Genomic DNA, 26864 nt, shown 5'->3' on the forward strand with positions numbered 1-26864 from the left:
CGTCTTCCGCTATGGCCAGGACACAAGCAAACCGCCGCAAGAGTACCGGCGGAGAAGCTCCGAGTAAGCGCTTGCCACCAAGCGCCTCGCAAGAGTGCACCTGCCACCGGGCGTTTTCAGAGAGGCCGCATCGTTATAAATGGCCGTGGCACCGTGGCGCAAGCCTGGAGAATCCGTCGTTAACCAGAAGTCGCCGAGTCTGCTGATGGGCCGCAAGCTGCCGTTCCAGCGCCTGTGCTGGACGAAATCGCACACGCGCGACTTAGCCCAGACCAGAGCCTGGCGGATGCGCATATCATCGGGCGTAGATTGGTCCGGAGGCTAGCGAGGCGGCCTACCCTGGTCGGTCTCTTCGATGGACACCAACCTGTGCGCCATCCATGCCAAGCGCGTTTTACCATCATGCCCAAGGACATCCAGCTGGCCCGCCGCATCCGTTGGCGAGCGTGCCTAAGTTCGACCCGCTGTCTGCACCGCGCAGCCTTGCGTCAGGCAAGCAACACAAACGGTCCTTCTCAGGACACCTACATGTCTGCTTCGGCTACGGGAATACGCGAGACCACGTACTCCGAACCGTACCCCTCTCGGTGTGGTCTGTCTGTGTGTGCTCGGCTGGATGGGATATATACATATGCTGAGGAGGCGAGGTGGTGCTTCGCACGATACGCAAGTGGTAAGTACTGACCGAGCACGAATCAAAATAAAGTGCCTGTGCTAGTTGTTTCGTGCTCGAAAACAAAATTACAACGACAGCAGATGTTGCGTGCAAGCTTTCGTGCAGTTCGCGATGGAAAAACCACTACTAGCAAGAGGAAAAATAGCATTTTTTTTTTTTTTCCCTTCCTTTACGGCGTTCGTATATGCAGAATGAACGTGTTGAGAGACAGCTATCGCGCTGCACTTTAAGCGTATCTTTCACCCTTTGCAACTATAGTATCTCTCTGTAGCTCATCACGAGGCCAATATCGCTGAAAAAAAAAAAAAAAAAAATGAAGAAGCACAGTTTAACGTGTTCGATATATCAATGGCAAAGTCTCCGTTTCAGTAGCGCTTTTTCCATCATGGACGTGTTTAGCACACGCCCAAATGACGGCTATTCGTTCGTCTAGCGATGTGTGCATCACTCGCTTGTCCACGTTTATTCGAGCAAAGTCTGTGTATGTGGCGCAATCATAAGGGCCGGCTCGCGTTCGTCTTTCTTTCTTGCTCCTCCCGAGGCAATTGATAGCGCCGGCGAATGCTGGCCAATTAATTACGTGCAGCGAGAGATTCTAGCAGCAATCTCACCGAGCCACGATTGCGGTCGTTTAGAAAGAAAAATTCAAACAGAGGGAAACGGGTGCGGAGAACGGGATTGCAAAGCAACACCCTGCCGTCACACGCATTTTGGGTGGTCCTGACAAGGACCGTTGGGTTGTCGTGCGAGGACGAGCCTGCAACTCCGGCTTGATGGAGGGAGAGCAGCTCGCTTACGCCTTCTTCTCGGTCTTCTTGGGCAGAAGCACGGCTTGGATGTTGGGCAACACGCCGCCCTGCGCGATGGTAACGCCGGAGAGCAGCTTGTTCAGCTCCTCGTCGTTGCGGATGGCCAGCTGCAGGTGGCGGGGGATGATCCTGGTCTTCTTGTTGTCGCGAGCCGCGTTGCCGGCGAGCTCGAGCACTTCGGCAGCCAGGTACTCGAGGACGGCCGCGAGGTAGACGGGAGCGCCCGCTCCGACGCGCTCAGCGTAGTTTCCCTTGCGCAGGAGACGGTGGATACGGCCCACGGGGAACTGGAGACCCGCACGGCTGGAACGGGTCTTGCTCTTGCCCTTTGCCTTGCCTCCTTTGCCACGTCCGGACATGGTGATGCTGCTGCTGATGAGACGAGAGACGACAACTAATGTGCTACTCTCGCGATCTCTCAACGATGTGTGCGTGGTTGTGCAGGTTCCGGCCGCCGCGACCACGCTCAGGGGAGCGCGGGAGAGGGCGAGAAGCCGCGCGGACCAATGGCGCGCGCGGCTTCCGCGGGTCGCGTGAACACCCCTCCCCCAAATAAAAGGCCGGCGTAACGCGGCGACGCGCGTAGTCCGATCTCGCTCGCTCGCCTGATCGCATCGCATCGCTATGCCTCCCCAGCCGAGCGGTAAGGCCGTGAAGAAGGCCGGCAAGGCGCAGAAGAATGTGCGCGCCACCGACAAGAAGAAGAAGAAGCGCCGCAGGAAGGAGAGCTTCTCCATCTACATCTACAAGGTGCTGAAGCAGGTGCACCCCGACACTGGAGTCTCCAGCAAGGCCATGTCCATCATGAACAGCTTCGTGAACGACATCTTCGAGCGCATCGCCGCCGAGTCGTCCCGTCTGGCTCACTACAACAAGCGCTCGACCATCACGAGCCGGGAGATCCAGACTGCCGTGCGTCTGCTGCTGCCGGGCGAGCTGGCCAAGCACGCCGTGTCCGAGGGCACCAAAGCCGTCACCAAGTACACCAGCTCCAAGTAGGCGACCGAGCGCTCGACCGCCCAGCCAACACCCAACGGCTCTTGTCAGAGCCACCCAAAGTGTCTGCATTGGCATTGGGATGTAGCGAGAATCTCGCGACGATTCCGTCCGTTTTCCCTCTTGTTTTGTTTACGTGTTGCGTGCGCTTTCCGACAGCGCGCCTCTTAGTAGTAGAAAAAACATAACAACATGCACTGAGCACAACAACAGGCACACGAGCATGCATAATGCGCGTTCCTACTAGTGCGAACGACGGAATGCGTGTTGTAACGCTGCGTCGGTCGATAGTTTTGCCTTATGCGAGCCGAGCGTAGTGTAGTGTAATTATTACAACGCAGCTTCTTGTCCTCTCTCTCTCTTTTTTTTTTTTTTTTTCTTTTCCGACGCGGTCTTGCGGCTCGCTCGCCTGTACGTTTGCGAAAAGCAATTGCGTCTACGAGAACGTACTCTTGGCGGCGGTTGACACGCATACGACTGTCCTCGAGGCTGGAGTGCTGAATTAAAAGCCTCCTGCAAGGGCAGTGTCATGTTTAGATGTGAGCGGTGTAGCAGGGACTGGGCAGCGCAAATCGCTTGACAGGTGCAAGAAATGTCCTAGCTAGAGGAACACTGATTAGGAGAAACTTCAAGTAATATTAGCAAAATGCTGCGCGCGCTTTCCGCAAACTGCTATGGCCGTTTAAAGGGTAAAAAAGTTTGTGATTAAGTGCAGCGCGATAACTGTCTCTCCGTGGAGGAGACGCGCTGCGCGCCGGCGGCAATGGCGGAGAGGAGGAGGAGGTCGGGGCTCTGTATCCTCGCCCTCTTCCGTCCCCCAGAATGCTGGATTGGAACCACGCGGGCGTGTTTGGCTATTTCGGCTGCCGTTATCTGGGAGATTACGCAAGCTATGACGACGAAATTTGACGGTCGTGTTGCCACAAGGGGACGCAGCCTAAGCGCAAAATTTAAAACGCCTAAGGCGAACCGATCACGAGTGCTGGCTGTTTAGCGATTCGTGACCAAGTGAACGATGGTCGCGCGGCTCAGCTTGAAGTCGTGCTCGCGCCGTGCTTTCCAGCAGCTACGAAGGTTATAATGCAAGCGTAGTCGTGGTAAAGATGCATGCAACGAGTAATTAAAACGAGAATGCAAGGAAGCTTTTTTTTTTTTTTTTTTTCTTCCGGGGAGGTGGAACTCGAGCAGCGGGCGCAACCTAGCACCACGAGTTGTTGGATTGTTCGTTTTGTCGTTGCGAATGCAGGGCGAGGCGTTTTTAATTTTGTTAATTCATCTTTGAAGGAACAAAAGTCACTAACTGCAGCAACAAAAAATAAAATTAGGGCACAATAGGCCTGCGTTGCAGTGTTATGTGCAAGTGCACGATTGTTTTGTTTTGCTGAAGCCATTTATTTCAATTTCACTCCGCGCGTGGTCAATAGAGGGCTCAGTGCGTCCACCAGCGACACACTCGCGAAGAGAAGCGGCGGCGCCGGTGAGCCAATGGGCGCGCGCCGCTTGCTTTCCTCCTCGCCCCCCTTCCTCCGGCGGCGGCGAAGCCGAGTTGGGCCGCGCGCGCCCTGGAACACGGCATTCGCTTTCCTGACTCGCTCCGAAGCAGCAGCAACAGCCGAAATGTCTGGACGTGGCAAGGGCGGCAAGGGGCTCGGCAAGGGTGGCGCCAAGCGTCATCGCAAGGTCTTGCGTGACAACATCCAGGGCATCACCAAGCCTGCCATCCGTCGTCTCGCTCGCCGTGGTGGTGTCAAGCGCATCTCTGGCCTGATCTACGAGGAGACGCGCGGTGTCCTCAAGGTGTTCCTCGAGAACGTGATCCGGGATGCCGTCACCTACACTGAGCACGCCAAGCGCAAGACCGTCACAGCCATGGACGTCGTGTACGCTCTGAAGCGCCAGGGCCGCACCCTCTACGGTTTCGGAGGCTAAGCAGCTGCACACGTGCCCGGCGTCGTTTGCCAGCAGCGCACCGAACTCCTGTGAAGAACCCAACAGCCCTCTTCAGGGCTACCCACTTGATGCTTCGGCAGTGATCCGCAGGATTCGCGATCTCCTGATCCGTTTTCCCTCTTTGCATTCCATTTTCTTGTGATCGGTTATGGAGCGTGCCCAGCAGCCGTGCGCGAGACGCGCGGTGAATTTGGTCAGGTGAGCGAGCGCAACCGCGTTTATTCACAGTAGGTGGTAGCGTAAGGCGAGCTTTTTGCTACATGCGTTTGCGCTCGCTACTAAGTGCCGCATTGCTAAAATTTCAACGCTGTGCTACTGCGACGTGCTGTTCGTTGGTGCAGCACCGCTGTCGTGTTTGATTGGGACTGAATGAGGCAGCCGCAGTGGAATGGCAATGGGGGGGGGGGGGGAACAAAATAAGATAATAATAATAATAAAGAGGTCATTTTGCAGCGCTAAAATCTCAGATGCTGGCCTGTTCCACATTCCATTGCATCCTATAGAGTCCGATGGGCGGCGGGGAATCAGCGCCGTGCGACTGACGTGTGAAACCAAAGGGTAAATTTACTAGCTAGCTAGGTAGGTGCGTATATCGAGGCACAAAAAGGGTCGCGCGAAGCAGACTCACTTTCGTTTTATTATTTTCACTAGCACCGGTTGTTTTCTCGTGCGTCGGTGTTCGTGGTCGTGCTGGCCAATCGCGCTGTGACGAGTATAGGAAAATGAGGCCATGGCTCAAGGGGTAGACAAATTAAATTACACAAGGCAGTGGCATACATGCGCATTGTTTTGATGAAACGCGGCAGTTGTTCAATAATTGTGTCCCCCTTATTGTGTCTTTCTGAATGCGGTCACACTCGGCGTTCGTGAAGCTTCCGGGGAGCCAACTCTGACTTGCCCATTCAAATACATGTAGCACGCAATAAAAATATTTTACGATGCAACCACTCGGCTCATGTGAACGAAACTTGTCGCATGAGAGAGAGAGAGCGGAAGGCACTTAAGGGAGCAGATATTTCATGGAGTGCGTGGAATGTAATGCACAAAACTAAGTAAGCGAACATTACACAACTCAGTAGCTGAAAGCCATACCGCAATCGTCTAAACTACACAAAGAGAACAAACAACACATGTAAAGAGGAGAAATGTGATACATAAATTTGCACGCTATGTGAGAAACTGTTGCTTTGTTTGCAAAAAGTGATGCACGCACGTGAGCAGTATAGTTTACTGAGGTGTACTTGAATTGTGTTCGCTTTAGTTGTATTGATATTTGCGGAATTGCCTTTTCCATTTCTATCGCTGAATTACGGAGGTAGAAAGATTGAAGGGTTTCCCTCCTGTGCATTTGACTTTTCAACAACGATTGTAATTAAAATTAGGGCATAAATAAAGAAACTCCCGCTGATCCGGCCACTGCGCAGTAGCTGCCGAGAAGAGCGATTTTTCCGCCAGCCGCAGAGCTGAGCTTTACCGAAATAAGTCGGCAGGAGTGCCATTGCTCCTGCGGTGAACTCGTTCCGGGGAGGGGGAATGAACCAGAGAAAGCTAGCCCGTGGGAATAACGAAGAAACAATGTAGGTGCTGTCTGAAGCACGGTGTGGTTATGACGATTGTTGGTGTCATGTGGAAGAAAAACAAACAACAATGCGGCGTCAACAGGCATTACCTGAAAGTAAAAAAAAAAAAAAAAGCGTGCGGTTATTAGGTGCAGCATAGCGAGGGCTTCCGGATTCGTAAGATTGGGGGGTTGTCTGAGAGCGGCGGCCGCCGTGTGTGTGAGTGGTTTTGAAAAGGAAGAGAAGAGAAAAGTGCAGCGCCGTAACTGCCTCTCGACGCGGGCCGCAAAGCACTCGTTGATAGCACGGTGAATGATTGTGTAAAGGCCCTGCGTGGTATTGGCTGTGCGTAGCTTTTGAAGGCCGAATCAGCTGTCGCAGTCTGTTAACGCGCGTTACACACCTGCCTAAGTATATGCGAAGTGTGGTGTTCAGATATATGTACATGGGAAAGTGCGCTAGCGAGCGTGTACGTGCGAGATAGCTTGCTGGCGACTTCGCGACCAGAAAAGATGAAGTTGGCTTCCCAGAAGGTATCGTGGAGTCGTAGCGATTCACATCAATGCAGCGGACGTTGCTCACACGTTTCACGCGCGTTTTGCGTCGCCCGCAGTTGTCGCCATGTGCCGGGATCGCGAGGTGGGTGCTGAGGTGACCGCCGCCAGCAGTAATGGTGCGGTCTCACATCAGGTGGTGCCACTTCGCGATGCGTGCCGGTATGGCGGTGATTGTGGTGTTGGCTGAAACGAAAGAGAACGGCGCAGCATGCTGTCATGTTTAAATGCAATTCAATTGCCTCGACATGCGCTCTGCCTAGCCGCGAACAACGCGGACGCGCGAAAACGGCTGGCTTCCAGCATCCTGGCGAACGCCGGCGTGCGCGCCGCCCCGCGTACGGACACGGCTGCGCTGGCGTTGGCCAATCGGCGGCGGGTGAGTTGGAGAGGGGAAGAGCACTGAGGGGAAGCACGACCGCGCTGTGCGCAGGGGCCAGCAGTCTCACTCCGGCAGTCGACGAGTTTGGACGCTCCCGTCTCCTTCTTCCGCTATGGCCAGGACAAAGCAAACCGCCCGCAAGAGTACCGGCGGGAAGGCTCCGCGTAAGCAGCTTGCCACCAAGGCTGCTCGCAAGAGTGCACCTGCCACCGGCGGTGTCAAGAAGCCGCATCGTTATAGGCCGGGCACCGTGGCCCTGCGTGAAATCCGTCGTTACCAGAAGTCGACCGAGCTGCTGATCCGCAAGCTGCCGTTCCAGCGCCTGGTGAGGGAAATCGCGCAGGACTTCAAGACCGACCTGCGATTCCAGAGCTCGGCTGTGATGGCTCTTCAGGAGGCTAGCGAGGCCTACCTGGTCGGTCTCTTCGAGGACACCAACCTGTGCGCCATCCATGCCAAGCGCGTTACCATCATGCCCAAGGACATCCAGCTGGCCCGCCGCATCCGTGGCGAGCGTGCCTAAGTTCGACCGCTGTCTGCACCGCGCAGCCTTGCGTCAGGCAAGCAACACAAAACGGTCCTTCTCAGGACCACCTACATGTCTGCTTCGGCTACGGGAATACGCGAGACCACGTACTCCGAACCGTACCCCTCTCGGTGTGGTCTGTCTGTGTGTGCTCGGCTGGATGGGATATATACATATGCTGAGGAGGCGAGGTGGTGCTTCGCACGATACGCAAGTGGTAAGTACTGACCGAGCACGAATCAAAATAAAGTGCCTGTGCTAGTTGTTTCGTGCTCGAAAACAAAATTACAACGACAGCAGATGTTGCGTGCAAGCTTTCGTGCAGTTCGCGATGGAAAAACCACTACTAGCAAGAGGAAAAATAGCATTTTTTTTTTTTCCCTTCCTTTACGGCGTTCGTATATGCAGAATGAACGTGTTGAGAGACAGCTATCGCGCTGCACTTTAAGCGTATCTTTCACCCTTTGCAACTATAGTATCTCTCTGTAGCTCATCACGAGGCCAATATCGCTGAAAAAAAAAAAAAAAAAATGAAGAAGCACAGTTTAACGTGTTCGATATATCAATGGCAAAGTCTCCGTTTCAGTAGCGCTTTTTCCATCATGGACGTGTTTAGCACACGCCCAAATGACGGCTATTCGTTCGTCTAGCGATGTGTGCATCACTCGCTTGTCCACGTTTATTCGAGCAAAGTCTGTGTATGTGGCGCAATCATAAGGGCCGGCTCGCGTTCGTCTTTCTTTCTTGCTCCTCCCGAGGCAATTGATAGCGCCGGCGAATGCTGGCCAATTAATTACGTGCAGCGAGAGATTCTAGCAGCAATCTCACCGAGCCACGATTGCGGTCGTTTAGAAAGAAAAATTCAAACAGAGGGAAACGGGTGCGGAGAACGGGATTGCAAAGCAACACCCTGCCGTCACACGCATTTTGGGTGGTCCTGACAAGGACCGTTGGGTTGTCGTGCGAGGACGAGCCTGCAACTCCGGCTTGATGGAGGGAGAGCAGCTCGCTTACGCCTTCTTCTCGGTCTTCTTGGGCAGAAGCACGGCTTGGATGTTGGGCAACACGCCGCCCTGCGCGATGGTAACGCCGGAGAGCAGCTTGTTCAGCTCCTCGTCGTTGCGGATGGCCAGCTGCAGGTGGCGGGGGATGATCCTGGTCTTCTTGTTGTCGCGAGCCGCGTTGCCGGCGAGCTCGAGCACTTCGGCAGCCAGGTACTCGAGGACGGCCGCGAGGTAGACGGGAGCGCCCGCTCCGACGCGCTCAGCGTAGTTTCCCTTGCGCAGGAGACGGTGGATACGGCCCACGGGGAACTGGAGACCCGCACGGCTGGAACGGGTCTTGCTCTTGCCCTTTGCCTTGCCTCCTTTGCCACGTCCGGACATGGTGATGCTGCTGCTGATGAGACGAGAGACGACAACTAATGTGCTACTCTCGCGATCTCTCAACGATGTGTGCGTGGTTGTGCAGGTTCCGGCCGCCGCGACCACGCTCAGGGGAGCGCGGGAGAGGGCGAGAAGCCGCGCGGACCAATGGCGCGCGCGGCTTCCGCGGGTCGCGTGAACACCCCTCCCCCAAATAAAAGGCCGGCGTAACGCGGCGACGCGCGTAGTCCGATCTCGCTCGCTCGCCTGATCGCATCGCATCGCTATGCCTCCCCAGCCGAGCGGTAAGGCCGTGAAGAAGGCCGGCAAGGCGCAGAAGAATGTGCGCGCCACCGACAAGAAGAAGAAGAAGCGCCGCAGGAAGGAGAGCTTCTCCATCTACATCTACAAGGTGCTGAAGCAGGTGCACCCCGACACTGGAGTCTCCAGCAAGGCCATGTCCATCATGAACAGCTTCGTGAACGACATCTTCGAGCGCATCGCCGCCGAGTCGTCCCGTCTGGCTCACTACAACAAGCGCTCGACCATCACGAGCCGGGAGATCCAGACTGCCGTGCGTCTGCTGCTGCCGGGCGAGCTGGCCAAGCACGCCGTGTCCGAGGGCACCAAAGCCGTCACCAAGTACACCAGCTCCAAGTAGGCGACCGAGCGCTCGACCGCCCAGCCAACACCCAACGGCTCTTGTCAGAGCCACCCAAAGTGTCTGCATTGGCATTGGGATGTAGCGAGAATCTCGCGACGATTCCGTCCGTTTTCCCTCTTGTTTTGTTTACGTGTTGCGTGCGCTTTCCGACAGCGCGCCTCTTAGTAGTAGAAAAAACATAACAACATGCACTGAGCACAACAACAGGCACACGAGCATGCATAATGCGCGTTCCTACTAGTGCGAACGACGGAATGCGTGTTGTAACGCTGCGTCGGTCGATAGTTTTGCCTTATGCGAGCCGAGCGTAGTGTAGTGTAATTATTACAACGCAGCTTCTTGTCCTCTCTCTCTCTTTTTTTTTTTTTTTTCTTTTCCGACGCGGTCTTGCGGCTCGCTCGCCTGTACGTTTGCGAAAAGCAATTGCGTCTACGAGAACGTACTCTTGGCGGCGGTTGACACGCATACGACTGTCCTCGAGGCTGGAGTGCTGAATTAAAAGCCTCCTGCAAGGGCAGTGTCATGTTTAGATGTGAGCGGTGTAGCAGGGACTGGGCAGCGCAAATCGCTTGACAGGTGCAAGAAATGTCCTAGCTAGAGGAACACTGATTAGGAGAAACTTCAAGTAATATTAGCAAAATGCTGCGCGCGCTTTCCGCAAACTGCTATGGCCGTTTAAAGGGTAAAAAAGTTTGTGATTAAGTGCAGCGCGATAACTGTCTCTCCGTGGAGGAGACGCGCTGCGCGCCGGCGGCAATGGCGGAGAGGAGGAGGAGGTCGGGGCTCTGTATCCTCGCCCTCTTCCGTCCCCCAGAATGCTGGATTGGAACCACGCGGGCGTGTTTGGCTATTTCGGCTGCCGTTATCTGGGAGATTACGCAAGCTATGACGACGAAATTTGACGGTCGTGTTGCCACAAGGGGACGCAGCCTAAGCGCAAAATTTAAAACGCCTAAGGCGAACCGATCACGAGTGCTGGCTGTTTAGCGATTCGTGACCAAGTGAACGATGGTCGCGCGGCTCAGCTTGAAGTCGTGCTCGCGCCGTGCTTTCCAGCAGCTACGAAGGTTATAATGCAAGCGTAGTCGTGGTAAAGATGCATGCAACGAGTAATTAAAACGAGAATGCAAGGAAGCTTTTTTTTTTTTTTTTTTCTTCCGGGGAGGTGGAACTCGAGCAGCGGGCGCAACCTAGCACCACGAGTTGTTGGATTGTTCGTTTTGTCGTTGCGAATGCAGGGCGAGGCGTTTTTAATTTTGTTAATTCATCTTTGAAGGAACAAAAGTCACTAACTGCAGCAACAAAAAATAAAATTAGGGCACAATAGGCCTGCGTTGCAGTGTTATGTGCAAGTGCACGATTGTTTTGTTTTGCTGAAGCCATTTATTTCAATTTCACTCCGCGCGTGGTCAATAGAGGGCTCAGTGCGTCCACCAGCGACACACTCGCGAAGAGAAGCGGCGGCGCCGGTGAGCCAATGGGCGCGCGCCGCTTGCTTTCCTCCTCGCCCCCCTTCCTCCGGCGGCGGCGAAGCCGAGTTGGGCCGCGCGCGCCCTGGAACACGGCATTCGCTTTCCTGACTCGCTCCGAAGCAGCAGCAACAGCCGAAATGTCTGGACGTGGCAAGGGCGGCAAGGGGCTCGGCAAGGGTGGCGCCAAGCGTCATCGCAAGGTCTTGCGTGACAACATCCAGGGCATCACCAAGCCTGCCATCCGTCGTCTCGCTCGCCGTGGTGGTGTCAAGCGCATCTCTGGCCTGATCTACGAGGAGACGCGCGGTGTCCTCAAGGTGTTCCTCGAGAACGTGATCCGGGATGCCGTCACCTACACTGAGCACGCCAAGCGCAAGACCGTCACAGCCATGGACGTCGTGTACGCTCTGAAGCGCCAGGGCCGCACCCTCTACGGTTTCGGAGGCTAAGCAGCTGCACACGTGCCCGGCGTCGTTTGCCAGCAGCGCACCGAACTCCTGTGAAGAACCCAACAGCCCTCTTCAGGGCTACCCACTTGATGCTTCGGCAGTGATCCGCAGGATTCGCGATCTCCTGATCCGTTTTCCCTCTTTGCATTCCATTTTCTTGTGATCGGTTATGGAGCGTGCCCAGCAGCCGTGCGCGAGACGCGCGGTGAATTTGGTCAGGTGAGCGAGCGCAACCGCGTTTATTCACAGTAGGTGGTAGCGTAAGGCGAGCTTTTTGCTACATGCGTTTGCGCTCGCTACTAAGTGCCGCATTGCTAAAATTTCAACGCTGTGCTACTGCGACGTGCTGTTCGTTGGTGCAGCACCGCTGTCGTGTTTGATTGGGACTGAATGAGGCAGCCGCAGTGGAATGGCAATGGGGGGGGGGGGGGGAACAAAATAAGATAATAATAATAATAAAGAGGTCATTTTGCAGCGCTAAAATCTCAGATGCTGGCCTGTTCCACATTCCATTGCATCCTATAGAGTCCGATGGGCGGCGGGGAATCAGCGCCGTGCGACTGACGTGTGAAACCAAAGGGTAAATTTACTAGCTAGCTAGGTAGGTGCGTATATCGAGGCACAAAAAGGGTCGCGCGAAGCAGACTCACTTTCGTTTTATTATTTTCACTAGCACCGGTTGTTTTCTCGTGCGTCGGTGTTCGTGGTCGTGCTGGCCAATCGCGCTGTGACGAGTATAGGAAAATGAGGCCATGGCTCAAGGGGTAGACAAATTAAATTACACAAGGCAGTGGCATACATGCGCATTGTTTTGATGAAACGCGGCAGTTGTTCAATAATTGTGTCCCCCTTATTGTGTCTTTCTGAATGCGGTCACACTCGGCGTTCGTGAAGCTTCCGGGGAGCCAACTCTGACTTGCCCATTCAAATACATGTAGCACGCAATAAAAATATTTTACGATGCAACCACTCGGCTCATGTGAACGAAACTTGTCGCATGAGAGAGAGAGAGCGGAAGGCACTTAAGGGAGCAGATATTTCATGGAGTGCGTGGAATGTAATGCACAAAACTAAGTAAGCGAACATTACACAACTCAGTAGCTGAAAGCCATACCGCAATCGTCTAAACTACACAAAGAGAACAAACAACACATGTAAAGAGGAGAAATGTGATACATAAATTTGCACGCTATGTGAGAAACTGTTGCTTTGTTTGCAAAAAGTGATGCACGCACGTGAGCAGTATAGTTTACTGAGGTGTACTTGAATTGTGTTCGCTTTAGTTGTATTGATATTTGCGGAATTGCCTTTTCCATTTCTATCGCTGAATTACGGAGGTAGAAAGATTGAAGGGTTTCCCTCCTGTGCATTTGACTTTTCAACAACGATTGTAATTAAAATTAGGGCATAAATAAAGAAACTCCCGCTGATCCGGCCACTGCGCAGTAGCTGCCGAGAAGAGCGATTTTTCCGCCAGCCGCAGAGCTGAGCTTTACCGAAATAAGTCGGCAGGAGTGCCATTGCTCCTGCGGTGAACTCGTTCCGGGGAGGGGGAATGAACCAGAGAAAGCTAGCCCGTGGGAATAACGAAGAAACAATGTAGGTGCTGTCTGAAGCACGGTGTGGTTATGACGATTGTTGGTGTCATGTGGAAGAAAAACAAACAACAATGCGGCGTCAACAGGCATTACCTGAAAGTAAAAAAAAAAAAAAAAGCGTGCGGTTATTAGGTGCAGCATAGCGAGGGCTTCCGGATTCGTAAGATTGGGGGGTTGTCTGAGAGCGGCGGCCGCCGTGTGTGTGAGTGGTTTTGAAAAGGAAGAGAAGAGAAAAGTGCAGCGCCGTAACTGCCTCTCGACGCGGGCCGCAAAGCACTCGTTGATAGCACGGTGAATGATTGTGTAAAGGCCCTGCGTGGTATTGGCTGTGCGTAGCTTTTGAAGGCCGAATCAGCTGTCGCAGTCTGTTAACGCGCGTTACACACCTGCCTAAGTATATGCGAAGTGTGGTGTTCAGATATATGTACATGGGAAAGTGCGCTAGCGAGCGTGTACGTGCGAGATAGCTTGCTGGCGACTTCGCGACCAGAAAAGATGAAGTTGGCTTCCCAGAAGGTATCGTGGAGTCGTAGCGATTCACATCAATGCAGCGGACGTTGCTCACACGTTTCACGCGCGTTTTGCGTCGCCCGCAGTTGTCGCCATGTGCCGGGATCGCGAGGTGGGTGCTGAGGTGACCGCCGCCAGCAGTAATGGTGCGGTCTCACATCAGGTGGTGCCACTTCGCGATGCGTGCCGGTATGGCGGTGATTGTGGTGTTGGCTGAAACGAAAGAGAACGGCGCAGCATGCTGTCATGTTTAAATGCAATTCAATTGCCTCGACATGCGCTCTGCCTAGCCGCGAACAACGCGGACGCGCGAAAACGGCTGGCTTCCAGCATCCTGGCGAACGCCGGCGTGCGCGCCGCCCCGCGTACGGACACGGCTGCGCTGGCGTTGGCCAATCGGCGGCGGGTGAGTTGGAGAGGGGAAGAGCACTGAGGGGAAGCACGACCGCGCTGTGCGCAGGGGCCAGCAGTCTCACTCCGGCAGTCGACGAGTTTGGACGCTCCCGTCTCCTTCTTCCGCTATGGCCAGGACAAAGCAAACCGCCCGCAAGAGTACCGGCGGGAAGGCTCCGCGTAAGCAGCTTGCCACCAAGGCTGCTCGCAAGAGTGCACCTGCCACCGGCGGTGTCAAGAAGCCGCATCGTTATAGGCCGGGCACCGTGGCCCTGCGTGAAATCCGTCGTTACCAGAAGTCGACCGAGCTGCTGATCCGCAAGCTGCCGTTCCAGCGCCTGGTGAGGGAAATCGCGCAGGACTTCAAGACCGACCTGCGATTCCAGAGCTCGGCTGTGATGGCTCTTCAGGAGGCTAGCGAGGCCTACCTGGTCGGTCTCTTCGAGGACACCAACCTGTGCGCCATCCATGCCAAGCGCGTTACCATCATGCCCAAGGACATCCAGCTGGCCCGCCGCATCCGTGGCGAGCGTGCCTAAGTTCGACCGCTGTCTGCACCGCGCAGCCTTGCGTCAGGCAAGCAACACAAAACGGTCCTTCTCAGGACCACCTACATGTCTGCTTCGGCTACGGGAATACGCGAGACCACGTACTCCGAACCGTACCCCTCTCGGTGTGGTCTGTCTGTGTGTGCTCGGCTGGATGGGATATATACATATGCTGAGGAGGCGAGGTGGTGCTTCGCACGATACGCAAGTGGTAAGTACTGACCGAGCACGAATCAAAATAAAGTGCCTGTGCTAGTTGTTTCGTGCTCGAAAACAAAATTACAACGACAGCAGATGTTGCGTGCAAGCTTTCGTGCAGTTCGCGATGGAAAAACCACTACTAGCAAGAGGAAAAATAGCATTTTTTTTTTTTCCCTTCCTTTACGGCGTTCGTATATGCAGAATGAACGTGTTGAGAGACAGCTATCGCGCTGCACTTTAAGCGTATCTTTCACCCTTTGCAACTATAGTATCTCTCTGTAGCTCATCACGAGGCCAATATCGCTGAAAAAAAAAAAAAAAAAATGAAGAAGCACAGTTTAACGTGTTCGATATATCAATGGCAAAGTCTCCGTTTCAGTAGCGCTTTTTCCATCATGGACGTGTTTAGCACACGCCCAAATGACGGCTATTCGTTCGTCTAGCGATGTGTGCATCACTCGCTTGTCCACGTTTATTCGAGCAAAGTCTGTGTATGTGGCGCAATCATAAGGGCCGGCTCGCGTTCGTCTTTCTTTCTTGCTCCTCCCGAGGCAATTGATAGCGCCGGCGAATGCTGGCCAATTAATTACGTGCAGCGAGAGATTCTAGCAGCAATCTCACCGAGCCACGATTGCGGTCGTTTAGAAAGAAAAATTCAAACAGAGGGAAACGGGTGCGGAGAACGGGATTGCAAAGCAACACCCTGCCGTCACACGCATTTTGGGTGGTCCTGACAAGGACCGTTGGGTTGTCGTGCGAGGACGAGCCTGCAACTCCGGCTTGATGGAGGGAGAGCAGCTCGCTTACGCCTTCTTCTCGGTCTTCTTGGGCAGAAGCACGGCTTGGATGTTGGGCAACACGCCGCCCTGCGCGATGGTAACGCCGGAGAGCAGCTTGTTCAGCTCCTCGTCGTTGCGGATGGCCAGCTGCAGGTGGCGGGGGATGATCCTGGTCTTCTTGTTGTCGCGAGCCGCGTTGCCGGCGAGCTCGAGCACTTCGGCAGCCAGGTACTCGAGGACGGCCGCGAGGTAGACGGGAGCGCCCGCTCCGACGCGCTCAGCGTAGTTTCCCTTGCGCAGGAGACGGTGGATACGGCCCACGGGGAACTGGAGACCCGCACGGCTGGAACGGGTCTTGCTCTTGCCCTTTGCCTTGCCTCCTTTGCCACGTCCGGACATGGTGATGCTGCTGCTGATGAGACGAGAGACGACAACTAATGTGCTACTCTCGCGATCTCTCAACGATGTGTGCGTGATGATGATAAGTGGTTCTTGAGGAAAGGGAAAGGTTGACGCTATCTTCTGCAGCCCTTGAGGGAGCACGGCTCAGCGCCAACGGGGAGGGGTAAGTGGGAGCGAAAGAAGGGATAGAGTGGAGTCACCATGGCCAGGCGTAGCAAACCGGCAGGCATTGGCGGCACGTATCGGCCGAGGTGGTGGGCCGTAAAGTGCTGCGGAGTCTGCGGGGGTGTGGTTCCGGACCGGTCAGGCCCGGGGTGGGATGGGAGGCCGTGAGGCCTTCCCGCTTGTAGAAATGACCTTAGAGGCGTGCGGAGAGCCCTGACGAGTCAAGGAACTCCACGACGCCTCTAAGTGCAGAAAGGTGGTGTCGGCCGGGGAAGAGGAGATCTTCCTCCTTGCCAGAGGGGAGGCCCAGGCGGCGGAACTCCTGCAGGAGTAGGCCCCGCTGCTGGAGGTACGCCGGGCAGGCCAGCAGGAGGTGTTCCATGGTCTCCGGCTCCCCGCAGGAACTGCAGGCCGGGGACGACGCTCGTCCCAGTCGGTAGCTGCGAGCTGCCGTCCAGCTGCAGCCGATGCGGAGCCGGAGCAGGAGCGAGGTCTCCCTGCGAGCCAGGCCTCGCTGTGGGAGTGGTCGTGGAGGGCGTCCCAGTGCCACCCGTTTGTCTGGGTGGTGGGTCGCCAGGTGTCGCCGCAGCCGCAGCCCTGTGAAGTCGCCCTCCGTCACGGCCCGGCTGAGGGGCACAGTGGTGTGGTGGGCGTCCTTCGCCAGGGTGTCGGCGGCCTCGTTGCCCGGGATCCCTACGTGGGCGGGGATCCAGTGCAGGGACACCGGGTGGCCTGCGTCCTGCAGCGCTGTCAGCCGGGTAGACAGCAGTGCGACTCCAAGGCTGGCGCTTTCTGGCCTCTGCAGGCCGAGGAGGGCTGCCTTGGAGTCGCAGAGGATGGCCGCCGGTACCCCAGGGAGCTCCTCGGAGAGTAGGTCGACGGCCAGGTGGAGGCCTGCCACCTCCGCTGCAGTTGAGCTGGCGTGTCTTGGCAGTCGACACTGCCTGCTCTTCTGCAGGGCTGGTGCCGTGCAGGCCGCCGTGGCAGAGCCGGTGTCCGGTACCACCGAGCCGTCGACGTACACCAGGAGGTGGTCTCCGAGGGTCTCGTCCAGGAGGCAGGCGGCCGTCTGCTGCAGGGCGCAGGCGGGCGAGCGCCTCTTCGAAGTCCCGGGCAGCTCCGTGGCGATGGGAACAGGAGGCCTCTGCGGTGGGGGCAGCTGTACCGCGTTCGGAGGTGGGTTGCCAACCACCTCCTCGTAGAGGCGGCACAGCTGACCCATCCTTGAGGAGGGCCGGGACTGGAGGCGACGCAGCAGGCCTCTGCCATCAGGAGCGTGGTGGAGGCGGTCGAGGTGCCTCAGCCCCTGCTGCAGGAAGAGGAGCGACAGGGGCCATGCTCCAGCCTCCGCCAGGGTGGCGGCAATCTGGGAGCTCCGGGGGACGCCCAGGCAGAGTCGGATGGCTGCCCGGTGCTGCAGCTCCAACTTTTCGAGGCGGTGTGGCGGCAGCGCCACCAGCGGGAGGGCGTACCGCAGGCGTGATGTGGCCGCCGCCTCGTAGAGCCGCAGGGCCCACTTCACCGAGCAGCCCTCTCCACGGGCAAGGAGCTGCGACACGGCCTTGCGGACCCTGATGGTCTGGGTCTGCATGGCCCCGACTGCCGGTAGCCAGGTTAGCCGGTGGTCGATGCGCAGCCCAAGGTACGACACAGTCGTACTCCATGGGATGCGCACGCCTTCCAGCTGCAGCCGGGGAGCTGAGCGCCGTGCCGCTGCTCTCGGGTGGACGAGGAGGGCCACCGTCTTCCCCGTCGAGACCGAGAGTCCGATGCTTCCCAGGTAGGCGGCCGTGGTGTCCAGGGCTCTCTGGAGGGCCAGGCGCACGTGGCGGCTTGACTGCGGCGGTCCCCGCACCCACAGGGCGATGTCATCCGCGTAGATGGAGCACTCCACCTTGTAGTGAGGGTCGGTCGGCAGTGCAGCAGGCAACCGGGCCAGGGCGAGGTTGAAAAGAAACGGGCTCACCACTGACCCTTGTGGTACGCCTGCTGCGACCGGACGGGGAGTGCTCCTTGCATGGCCCACGCGGACCCTGAGGGTGCGGTCGTTCAGGAACGATGACAGGAACCGCCGCAGGTTGCCGCCAATGCCCAGGAGGTCCAGAGCCTGCTGGACGACCGCATGTGGGAGGCCATCGAACGCCCCCTTGACGTCGATGAGGAGGAGCATGGCGAGGTCTCCGCTGGCCCTGGCGTCCTCCAGGGTGGAGACCACGTCTGCGATGGAGTCCGCAGTGCACCTTCGGCGCCGGAAGCCTGTCTGCTGGTCCGCGAGGAACCCGCAGGCGCGGGCCACCCATTCGAGCCGTGCCAGAGCAATGGCCTCCATCACCTTGCAGGCAGCGGAGGTGAGAGAGACCGGTCGGTATGACGACAGCTCGTTGGCCGGCTTATTGCTCTTCAGAATGGGGGCCACGATGGCTGTGCGCCAGGCCTCCGGCACCTGTCCTGACCACCAGATGTTGTTGAAGCAGTCGAGCAGGCGTCGTTGCTCACTGGTGGCCAGGTTGCGGAGCATCTGGAGTGTCACTCCGTCTGCTCCCGGTGCACTGCGACGCTTGCCCCTCCTCAGGGCCGTCTGCAGCTCGTGGAGAGTCAGTGGGTCCTGGCAGATGGCCGCGATCTGGCTGGTCGCCCACTCCTGATGCAGCTCCAGCAGGCAGGTAGGCGGGTTGGCAGGAGGAAGTCCGACCGGCAGGGTGGCAGCAGCGAGGGCAGCCGGGGGGGCGAAGTGGTCGCTAGCAACTCCGCCAGGGCCGCCTCGCTGATGCCCAGTGAGATAGCCACCGCGAGGACGGGGTGGCGGTTGACCTTCCTGCCGGTCAGGGACTTTAGGAGGCGCCAGGCCAGGGGGCCCTTGGAGCGGTTCTCGATGGTGGCGCAGAGGCTCCCCCAGCTCTGGCTCCTTCTGCGCCTGGCCCGTCGTCTGCAGCGGGCATCCGCTCTCCTGTATTCGGTCCAGTGCTCTGCATTGCCCGTCCGGATTGCTCGGCGCTCCACGCGTCGCCTGGCCGCACGAAGGTTGAGCAGGAGCAGATCCGGGGCGGGGGTGTCCGGTAGGGCAGAGCACTGGACTGTGGCTGCCTGGGCGCACTCCATGATGGCACTCAGGAGGTCACAGCCATCTTCCAACTCACTGCAGCGCTTCCTGAACAGGGACCAGTCTGTGACGTGGTATGTTCGTGACCTCGGCCTTCTCCCACACCCGGGGGTGATCAAGATGGGGAAGTGATCAGAGCCCCAAGTGTCGGGAGTTGTAGCCCAGTCATAGGAGCGCTGCTCGGTGGTAAGGGAGAGGTCGATGGCTGTGCTCACCCCACGGCGGACATAGGTGGGTCCTCCTTTGTTCAGTACCACCAGGCCTGCTCGGCTGATGGCGTTGCAGAGGTCCCTGCCTCGGCGGGTGCACCTGCGGCTTCCCCAGTCGGTGTGGTGGGCGTTGAAGTCACCACACAGGACTGCATGTCCGCCGAGGCGTGCTGCAAGTCGCACCAGGCTGGAGGGGTCCCACTGTAGTCCAGGACGAACGTAGACGCTCGCCACGGTCGTGTCCTGTCTGTCAAGGCGTACCGTGACAGCACAGCACTCCATGGCGCCGCCTACGACGTCCGAGACTGGGGTCACCGAGTGGGCCAGGCTGCTGCGGACGTAGATGGCCGTCCTCGGCTTCCCCTTCTTGTGGGTACCCTCCAGGCAGGGAGCGTCCGTGCAGCTCTGCGTCGAGCAGGTGGTGGCACCGGAGTAGCCCGTGTAGCCCGGCAGCCGCAGGTCCTCGGCCACAGTGTACACCTCCTGCAGTGCGAGGACGTCGAAGTCACACCGCAGGAGGTGCGCGCACAGCTCTGCATGCCGCCGCCGCAGCGAGTTGGTGTTCCATTGGAGAACACTCGGGCGGCGACGGCATTTCCCAGCTGTGGCTGGTGAGGGATCAGCCATGCTGGTTCACTGTGGCCGGGACTGCCACCGCCTGCAGGCAGATGGCTCGTAGCGGATGGTCAGCTGGCAGCATAGAGCTCACTGCCTGCATGGTCAACAGGAGGTTGGCCACCAGCTGGTCCACCGTGGACTGGGCCGGTGGGGCTGCAGGCGGTGCGGGGGCCACAGGAGGCTCAGGCAGCTGGCGGCGGGGTGCTCGTGGGGCAGGAACCGGGCGCCGAGCGGGGGCAGGGGCACCCTTCACCACGCTCGCGAATGACCGTGCCCATGGTGTGGTGGTCTGCCCCGTCTCCCGCTCCTCACGAACCGCGGCTCGGACCGCGCGCCTGGAGAGCGCTGTGGTGGAGGAGGCCATGATGGTGGCCACCCTTCGTTCCTGCTGCCACATGGGGCAGGCAGGGGTGTCTGCAGCATGGGGCCCGCCACAGTTGACGCAGCGGACCGTCTGGCACGAGGAGCCTGGAGCGTGGCTTTTGCCGCAGGTGATGCAGCCTGTTGGCCACCTGCAGGTCTCCGTCACGTGTCCGAAACGGCCGCACTGCCGGCACTGCAGCGGACGGGGCCTGGCCGGCCTCACCCTGAACGAGAGCTTGAAGAGGCTCACGTGTTCAGGGGGACCGGCCCCGCGAAGCGGAGCGTGACAGTGTTGCCCTGCCTGGCTGCAGACACCACAGGAACGCTGGAATGGATGGCCCTCAGCAGGTCCTCGTCCGTGTGCTCCCCGTCCACACCGTGAAGGAAGCCGGTGCTCTTTCCGCGCTCAGCAGGCAGCCGGGCAGTCACCGCGATGCCTCCGAGCTCGGTGACGGCCATCAGCTCCTCCAGGCACTCCCGGGTGGTGGTGTCGGCAGCCACGATGTTGCGTTTGTGGTTAACGCGAACCACCACAACACCAGGGCGCGCCGAAAGTGCCGCCGCGAGCTCGAGGCGCGGCGCACCGCGAAAGGCTCCGCCGGGAGCCGAGGGGCGAAAGAGCACCGTGCCGACGATCTTGGGGTCCACAGGCAGGGCAGCACTCTCCAAGGCCCTCGCACGCCGGCGCTCTGCCTTCGAGCGGACGAGTTCAAAGCCGTCCGAGGGGGGCTCCGAGGCGACGGGGGTCACGTGGTGCGCCGTCTCGGTGAGGGCGGCCGAGGCCACCGGTCCGAGGCGCGGGGGAGCAGCAGCCGGAGCGGAAGGAGTCACAGGAGAGCCGGCGGTTTTCTTACCGCTCGGCTTCTTCTTCTTCTTCTTCCGCTCGTTCTGCTGCGTTGGTGTGTGGCTGGGGGCGCTCCTCAGGAACTCCGCGGCAGTGTGGGCGCGGCGGTCGAGCGTAGGCGCCAGCGGCACCGACTTGGTCGCGTCCGCCAAAGCAGACGACGCGGCGGGGAATCTCGCCATCGCTCCCGGCAGCCGGCTCGACTACAGGCGCGCCCTCCCTCGGGGAGAGCGAGAAGGAGGTAGCGGACGACTCGCCGGGCGTCCGAGGGGCGGCGCTGGCGCTCGAGGGGAGCGGGAGAGCCGACGCAGCCGGCGGATCGGCGGGGGCGCCATCTCGTGCCGCGGGCGGTGACGAGGAGGCGGCTGACTCCTCCGGGCGCCGGGAGATGGCGTCGCCGTCGTCCTCGCTCTCCGGGCAAGGTGGGGCGGTCGGCGGCGGCGGCGGCTGCTGCTTTCGGCGACCGGTTCCCTCGTCCTCCTCGCTCTCCGCTTCGCGCGAGCGTTTGCGAGAGGAGGAGGAGTCCATGGCCTCCTCGTCGTCCGATGGGGGCAGCGGGGTGGCGGCCATGTCGGCAATGGCGGCGGCGTCTTGCTCCGTGGGGAGAAGGCTCGCCTGGGGGGAAGGCTCCGCCGGCGCCACGTGTGTCTCGGTGACGGCGGGCGCGGCCGCGGGCTGGGCAGCGGCGGCTGCTTCGTTGGCAAGGGCGGCATCTTGTGCCGGAGGGAGATCGTTTGCGGCCTTTCCCGAAGGGGCCAGAACATCGGCGGAGGAGTCGGTCGTGCCGGGTCCGCGCTGGGTGGCCGCGGCGTGCTTAGCGATCCACAGGTCGACGATGTCCGCGGCCCTTGCCTGGGTGTCGTATCGTCGCTGTAGGTCGAGGCCCAGAGACTGCGGTATGGGCGCCGTCGCACTAGCCGAGCGTCGATGCCCCTTGCGGGGCGCTCGGCCGGAGGGGGACGCGAAGTTCTGCATGTCGTGTGGGTTCTCGCGGGTGCGGGCTATCGCCCGCCTCACAGACACTGCACACGCACAGGGGGGGAGGTTGGCGCTCACGTGGAGCTCAAAAGGGAGAACGAACAACACGTACGTGGGCAGCACAGGGTGCAGGTGCCACGTGCACCCGTGAAGCGCGAACTCCTAGTGCGCGCGCTGCGAGGGACACGTAGCACGCGTGCACGGGAGAAAAAAAGAAAATCACTCGAGCGCGCACGGGTCCAGCAGGCTGGGAAGCGCCGCGCACAGGCTTGGAGGTGGGGGCCGAAGTCCTTGGTGCCGTGCCATCCATGCGCGGTACGTCGGGGACGTCGGAGAGCTCGCGGTTCGTGCCGCACTCGCCGAAGCGAAGCGCACACACGTCCGCACGGGCGGAGAAGTTCGGCTCGGCTGGCGAGACGAGGTCGACGGAGCAAAGAGCTACGTGACCTCTCACTTCGGCAGTCAGGGCGAACTCGAGACTGCTGGCCCCTGCGCACAGCGCGGTCGTGCTTCCCCTCAGTGCTCTTCCCCTCTCCAACTCACCCGCCGCCGATTGGCCAACGCCAGCGCAGCCGTGTCCGTACGCGGGGCGGCGCGCACGCCGGCGTTCGCCAGGATGCTGGAAGCCAGCCGTTTTCGCGCGTCCGCGTTGTTCGCGGCTACGCAGAGCGCATGTCGAGGCAATTGAATTGCATTTAAACATGACAGCATGCTGCGCCGTTCTCTTTCGTTTCAGCCAACACCACAATCACCGCCATACCGGCACGCATCGCGAAGTGGCACCACCTGATGTGAGACCGCACCATTACTGCTGGCGGCGGTCACCTCAGCACCCACCTCGCGATCCCGGCACATGGCGACAACTGCGGGCGACGCAAAACGCGCGTGAAACGTGTGAGCAACGTCCGCTGCATTGATGTGAATCGCGACGACTCCACGATACCTTCTGGGAAGCCAACTTCATCTTTTCTGGTCGCGAAGTCGCCAGCAAGCTATCTCGCACGTACACGCTCGCTAGCGCACTTTCCCATGTACATATATCTGAACACCACACTTCGCATATACTTAGGCAGGTGTGTAACGCGCGTTAACAGACTGCGACAGCTGATTCGGCCTTCAAAAGCTACGCACAGCCAATACCACGCAGGGCCCTTACACAATCATTCACCGTGCTATCAACGAGTGCTTTGCGGCCCGCGTCGAGAGGCAGTTACGGCGCTGCACTTTTCTCTTCTCTTCCTTTTCAAAACCACTCACACACACGGCGGCCGCCGCTCTCAGACAACCCCCCAATCTTACGAATCCGGAAGCCCTCGCTATGCTGCACCTAATAACCGCACGCTTTTTTTTTTTACTTTCAGGTAATGCCTGTTGACGCCGCATTGTTGTTTGTATTTCTTCCACATGACACCAACAATCGTCATAACCACACCGTGCTTCAGACAGCACCTACATTGTTTCTTCGTTATTCCCACGGGCTAGCTTTCTCTGGTTCATTCCCGCTCCCCGGAACGAGTTCACCGCAGGAGCAATGGCACTCCTGCCGACTTATTTCGGTAAAGCTCAGCTCTGCGGCTGGCGGAAAAATCGCTCTTCTCGGCAGCTACTGCGCAGTGGCCGGATCAGCGGGAGTTTCTTTATTTATGCCCTAATTTTAATTACAATCGTTGTTGAAAAGTCAAATGCACAGGAGGGAAACCCTTCAATCTTCCTACCTCCGTAATTCAGCGATAGAAATGGAAAAGGCAATTCCGCAAATATCAATACAACTAAAGCGAACACAATTCAAGTACACCTCAGTAAACTATACTGCTCACGTGCGTGCATCACTTTTTGCAAACAAAGCAACAGTTTCTCACATAGCGTGCAAATTTATGTATCACATTTCTCCTCTTTACATGTGTTGTTTGTTCTCTTTGTGTAGTTTAGACGATTGCGGTATGGCTTTCAGCTACTGAGTTGTGTAATGTTCGCTTACTTAGTTTTGTGCATTACATTCCACGCACTCCATGAAATATCTGCTCCCTTAAGTGCCTTCCGCTCTCTCTCTCTCTCTCATGCGACAAGTTTCGTTCACATGAGCCGAGTGGTTGCATCGTAAAATATTTTTATTGCGTGCTACATGTATTTGAATGGGCAAGTCAGAGTTGGCTCCCCGGAAGCTTCACGAACGCCGAGTGTGACCGCATTCAGAAAGACACAATAAGGGGGACACAATTATTGAACAACTGCCGCGTTTCATCAAAACAATGCGCATGTATGCCACTGCCTTGTGTAATTTAATTTGTCTACCCCTTGAGCCATGGCCTCATTTTCCTATACTCGTCACAGCGCGATTGGCCAGCACGACCACGAACACCGACGCACGAGAAAACAACGGGTGCTAGTGAAAATAATAAAACGAAAGTGAGTCTGCTTCGCGCGACCCTTTTTGTGCCTCGATATACGCACCTACCTAGCTAGCTAGTAAATTTACCCTTTGGTTTCACACGTCAGTCGCACCGCGCTGATTCCCCGCCGCCCATCGGACTCTATAGGATGCAATGGAATGTGGAACAGGCCAGCATCTGAGATTTTAGCGCTGCAAAATGACCTCTTTATTATTATTATTATTATCTTATTTTGTTCCCCCCCCCCCCATCGCCATTCCACTGCGGCTGCCTCATTCAGTCCCAATCAAACACGACAGCGGTGCTGCACCAACGAACAGCACGTCGCAGTAGCACAGCGTTGAAATTTTAGCAATGCGGCACTTAGTAGCGAGCGCAAACGCATGTAGCAAAAAGCTCGCCTTACGCTACCACCTACTGTGAATAAACGCGGTTGCGCTCGCTCACCTGACCAAATTCACCGCGCGTCTCGCGCACGGCTGCTGGGCACGCTCCATAACCGATCACAAGAAATGGAATGCAAAGAGGGAAAACGGATCAGGAGATCGCGAATCCTGCGGATCACTGCCGAAGCATCAAGTGGGTAGCCCTGAAGAGGGCTGTTGGGTTCTTCACAGGAGTTCGGTGCGCTGCTGGCAAACGACGCCGGGCACGTGTGCAGCTGCTTAGCCTCCGAAACCGTAGAGGGTGCGGCCCTGGCGCTTCAGAGCGTACACGACGTCCATGGCTGTGACGGTCTTGCGCTTGGCGTGCTCAGTGTAGGTGACGGCATCCCGGATCACGTTCTCGAGGAACACCTTGAGGACACCGCGCGTCTCCTCGTAGATCAGGCCAGAGATGCGCTTGACACCACCACGGCGAGCGAGACGACGGATGGCAGGCTTGGTGATGCCCTGGATGTTGTCACGCAAGACCTTGCGATGACGCTTGGCGCCACCCTTGCCGAGCCCCTTGCCGCCCTTGCCACGTCCAGACATTTCGGCTGTTGCTGCTGCTTCGGAGCGAGTCAGGAAAGCGAATATATATATATAGTGGTTCAGATAGAGGAGAAAGGACGCTATTTTCTGCTGCCCAGAAGGGAGCACGGCTCAGCATCGGGGGAAGGGAAGAGGGGGAAGAAAGATAGGGGGAAGGGGTAGGTAGGGTGTGGAAGTGGCAGCAGCTCGCCGTGGCAAGGACCGCAAGGGGCAGGCAGGCGGGAGGGCCCCCTACAGGAGGCAAGTCCTGCACAGCGGCAAACTCCAAGAAGATTGCAAAGCTGTGACAGGACCTATGGCGGGGGGAAGAGGAAGTCTTCCAATGAAGTGGCTGGAAGGCCAAGGCTGTGGTATGCCACTGTCATCGCGTGCCTAGGGGTCGCGAGGGCTTGACAGTGGCATATGATATGCTCCAGGGTCTCCGGGGAGCCGCATTTCCTGCAGGCCGGGGATGAGACTCGCCCCACGCTGAACTTGCGGGCGGCTGGCCATGCGCTCCCGTCCTGAGGCGCAGGAGGAGGGTTCGTTCTTGTCTGTTGAGGCCGGTGTCGGGGAGTGGGTCGCGGAGGTTGTCCGCTGGCCACGCGCTTGTCCGGGTGTGCAGCGGTGAGCAGTTTCAGCAGCCGGTGACGTGTGAAGTCCCCCGCTGCCACTGCCGTGCTCACCTGGACCGGCTCGTGATGGGCTGCTTTGGCTGCGGCATCTGCCTCTTCATTTCCGGCTATCCCTGCGTGGGACGGGAGCCAGTGGAGTGAGAGGGGGATGCCGCTCCTGTGCAGTGCCGTCAGCTTTGCCAGCAGCAGGGCCACTGTGATGCCTGCTCGATCTGGTTGGAGCAGACCCTGGAGAGCCGGACGGGAGTCTGTGAGGATGGCCACTGGGACCTGCGGAGGGTGGGCAGCGAGGTAGTCAGCTGCCAGGTGTAGGCCGGCTAGCTCTGCTGCAGTGGAGCTCGCCGCGAATGGAAGGCGGCACTGCAGGATCTGGCCCGTTGCGGGAATCACGCAGGCTGCCGTTGCCGAGCCGCTGGAGGGGAGGACAGATCCGTCCGTGTACACCTGCAGGTGGCCGCCAAGCTCGTGTAGCTTGGACAGCGCTGCCTGTTCCAGCTCGCACCTGGGTGTTCTGTGCTTCCTCTTGCCTCCAGCGTGAGGTGGATCTCGAGTGGCTGCTGGTGGGGGGGTGGTGGCTTCATCGCGGTGGGCGAGTACCCAACCAGCTCGTCATAAAGTGCACAGATGCTGCCCATCCGGGGAGGAGGGACGGCTCCGCAGTCTGTGCACAGGGCGTCGCCATCTGGAGTGTGGTGGAGCCGGTCCATGTGCAGCAGCCCCTGTCGAAGCATGAGCAGCAGGAGCGGCCAGGTCTGGGCTTCTGCCAGGGAGGCA

The 26864-nt window shown here is 58.2% G+C and overlaps 9 protein-coding genes across 9 annotated transcripts; 4 read left to right on the plus strand and 5 right to left on the minus strand.

Moving 5' to 3' along the window:
• Positions 1–1469: 1469 nt before the first annotated feature.
• LOC119459252 (histone H2A) lies at positions 1470–1844 on the minus strand. Its single transcript, XM_037721069.1, has one exon. It carries the CDS (start codon positions 1842–1844, stop codon positions 1470–1472), a length of 375 nt encoding a protein of 124 aa, XP_037576997.1.
• A 262-nt stretch (positions 1845–2106) lies between these two features.
• On the plus strand, positions 2107–2484 carry LOC119458559 (histone H2B). The gene has a single exon (XM_037720397.2). The coding sequence runs from the start codon at positions 2110–2112 to the stop codon at positions 2482–2484; it is 375 nt and encodes a 124-aa protein (XP_037576325.1). The 5' UTR covers positions 2107–2109.
• Positions 2485–4098: 1614 nt separating this feature from the next.
• LOC119458565 (uncharacterized) lies at positions 4099–11401 on the plus strand. The gene is made up of 3 exons (XM_037720404.2): positions 4099–4396; positions 7010–7369; positions 11076–11401. The coding sequence occupies exons 1-3, from the start codon at positions 4099–4101 to the stop codon at positions 11399–11401; spliced, it is 984 nt and encodes a 327-aa protein (XP_037576332.1).
• On the minus strand, positions 8463–8846 carry LOC125946484 (histone H2A-like). Its single transcript, XM_049669996.1, has one exon. It carries the CDS (start codon positions 8835–8837, stop codon positions 8463–8465), a length of 375 nt encoding a protein of 124 aa, XP_049525953.1. The 5' UTR covers positions 8838–8846.
• Positions 9100–9477, plus strand: LOC119458547 (histone H2B). Its single transcript, XM_049670005.1, has one exon. The coding sequence runs from the start codon at positions 9103–9105 to the stop codon at positions 9475–9477; it is 375 nt and encodes a 124-aa protein (XP_049525962.1). The 5' UTR covers positions 9100–9102.
• Positions 11402–14030: 2629 nt separating the features above from the next.
• On the plus strand, positions 14031–14672 carry LOC119458521 (histone H3). The gene is given in 1 exon segment (XM_037720358.2): positions 14031–14672. A coding segment is annotated over 1 exon segment (642 nt).
• Positions 14673–15454: 782 nt separating this feature from the next.
• On the minus strand, positions 15455–15838 carry LOC119458556 (histone H2A). Its single transcript, XM_037720393.2, has one exon. The coding sequence runs from the start codon at positions 15827–15829 to the stop codon at positions 15455–15457; it is 375 nt and encodes a 124-aa protein (XP_037576321.1). The 5' UTR covers positions 15830–15838.
• A 4087-nt stretch (positions 15839–19925) lies between these two features.
• LOC119459253 (uncharacterized) lies at positions 19926–21313 on the minus strand. Its single transcript, XM_037721070.1, has 2 exons — positions 20589–21313; positions 19926–20511 (listed from the first exon to the last, which is right to left on the minus strand). Exons 1-2 carry the CDS (start codon positions 21311–21313, stop codon positions 19926–19928), a joined length of 1311 nt encoding a protein of 436 aa, XP_037576998.1.
• A 3851-nt stretch (positions 21314–25164) lies between these two features.
• On the minus strand, positions 25165–25485 carry LOC119458557 (histone H4). Its single transcript, XM_037720395.2, has one exon. It carries the CDS (start codon positions 25474–25476, stop codon positions 25165–25167), a length of 312 nt encoding a protein of 103 aa, XP_037576323.1. The 5' UTR covers positions 25477–25485.
• Positions 25486–26864: the final 1379 nt, after the last annotated feature.

The sequence above is a fragment of the Dermacentor silvarum genome, chromosome 7 (assembly GCF_013339745.2).
Source record: "Dermacentor silvarum isolate Dsil-2018 chromosome 7, BIME_Dsil_1.4, whole genome shotgun sequence".
Classification (NCBI taxonomy): domain Eukaryota; kingdom Metazoa; phylum Arthropoda; class Arachnida; order Ixodida; family Ixodidae; genus Dermacentor; species Dermacentor silvarum.

Excerpts from the sequence above, each read along its gene's own strand:
- LOC119459252 (XM_037721069.1), bottom strand. The coding sequence starts at position 1,844 with ATGTCCGGACGTGGCAAAGGAGGCAAGGCAAAGGGCAAGAGCAAGACC.
- LOC119458559 (XM_037720397.2), top strand. The coding sequence starts at position 2,110 with ATGCCTCCCCAGCCGAGCGGTAAGGCCGTGAAGAAGGCCGGCAAGGCG.
- LOC119458565 (XM_037720404.2), top strand. The coding sequence starts at position 4,099 with ATGTCTGGACGTGGCAAGGGCGGCAAGGGGCTCGGCAAGGGTGGCGCC. Across the intron at positions 4,397-7,009 it reads CCAGGGCCGCACCCTCTACG|TTTGGACGCTCCCGTCTCCT; the intron begins GTTTCGGAGGCT and ends GCAGTCGACGAG. Across the intron at positions 7,370-11,075 it reads CTTCGAGGACACCAACCTGT|CAGCAACAGCCGAAATGTCT; the intron begins GCGCCATCCATG and ends GCTCCGAAGCAG.
- LOC125946484 (XM_049669996.1), bottom strand. The coding sequence starts at position 8,837 with ATGTCCGGACGTGGCAAAGGAGGCAAGGCAAAGGGCAAGAGCAAGACC.
- LOC119458547 (XM_049670005.1), top strand. The coding sequence starts at position 9,103 with ATGCCTCCCCAGCCGAGCGGTAAGGCCGTGAAGAAGGCCGGCAAGGCG.
- LOC119458556 (XM_037720393.2), bottom strand. The coding sequence starts at position 15,829 with ATGTCCGGACGTGGCAAAGGAGGCAAGGCAAAGGGCAAGAGCAAGACC.
- LOC119459253 (XM_037721070.1), bottom strand. The coding sequence starts at position 21,313 with ATGGCGAGATTCCCCGCCGCGTCGTCTGCTTTGGCGGACGCGACCAAG. Across the intron at positions 20,512-20,588 it reads CCTGTGGTGTCTGCAGCCAG|GGTGAGGCCGGCCAGGCCCC; the intron begins GCAGGGCAACAC and ends GCTCTCGTTCAG.
- LOC119458557 (XM_037720395.2), bottom strand. The coding sequence starts at position 25,476 with ATGTCTGGACGTGGCAAGGGCGGCAAGGGGCTCGGCAAGGGTGGCGCC.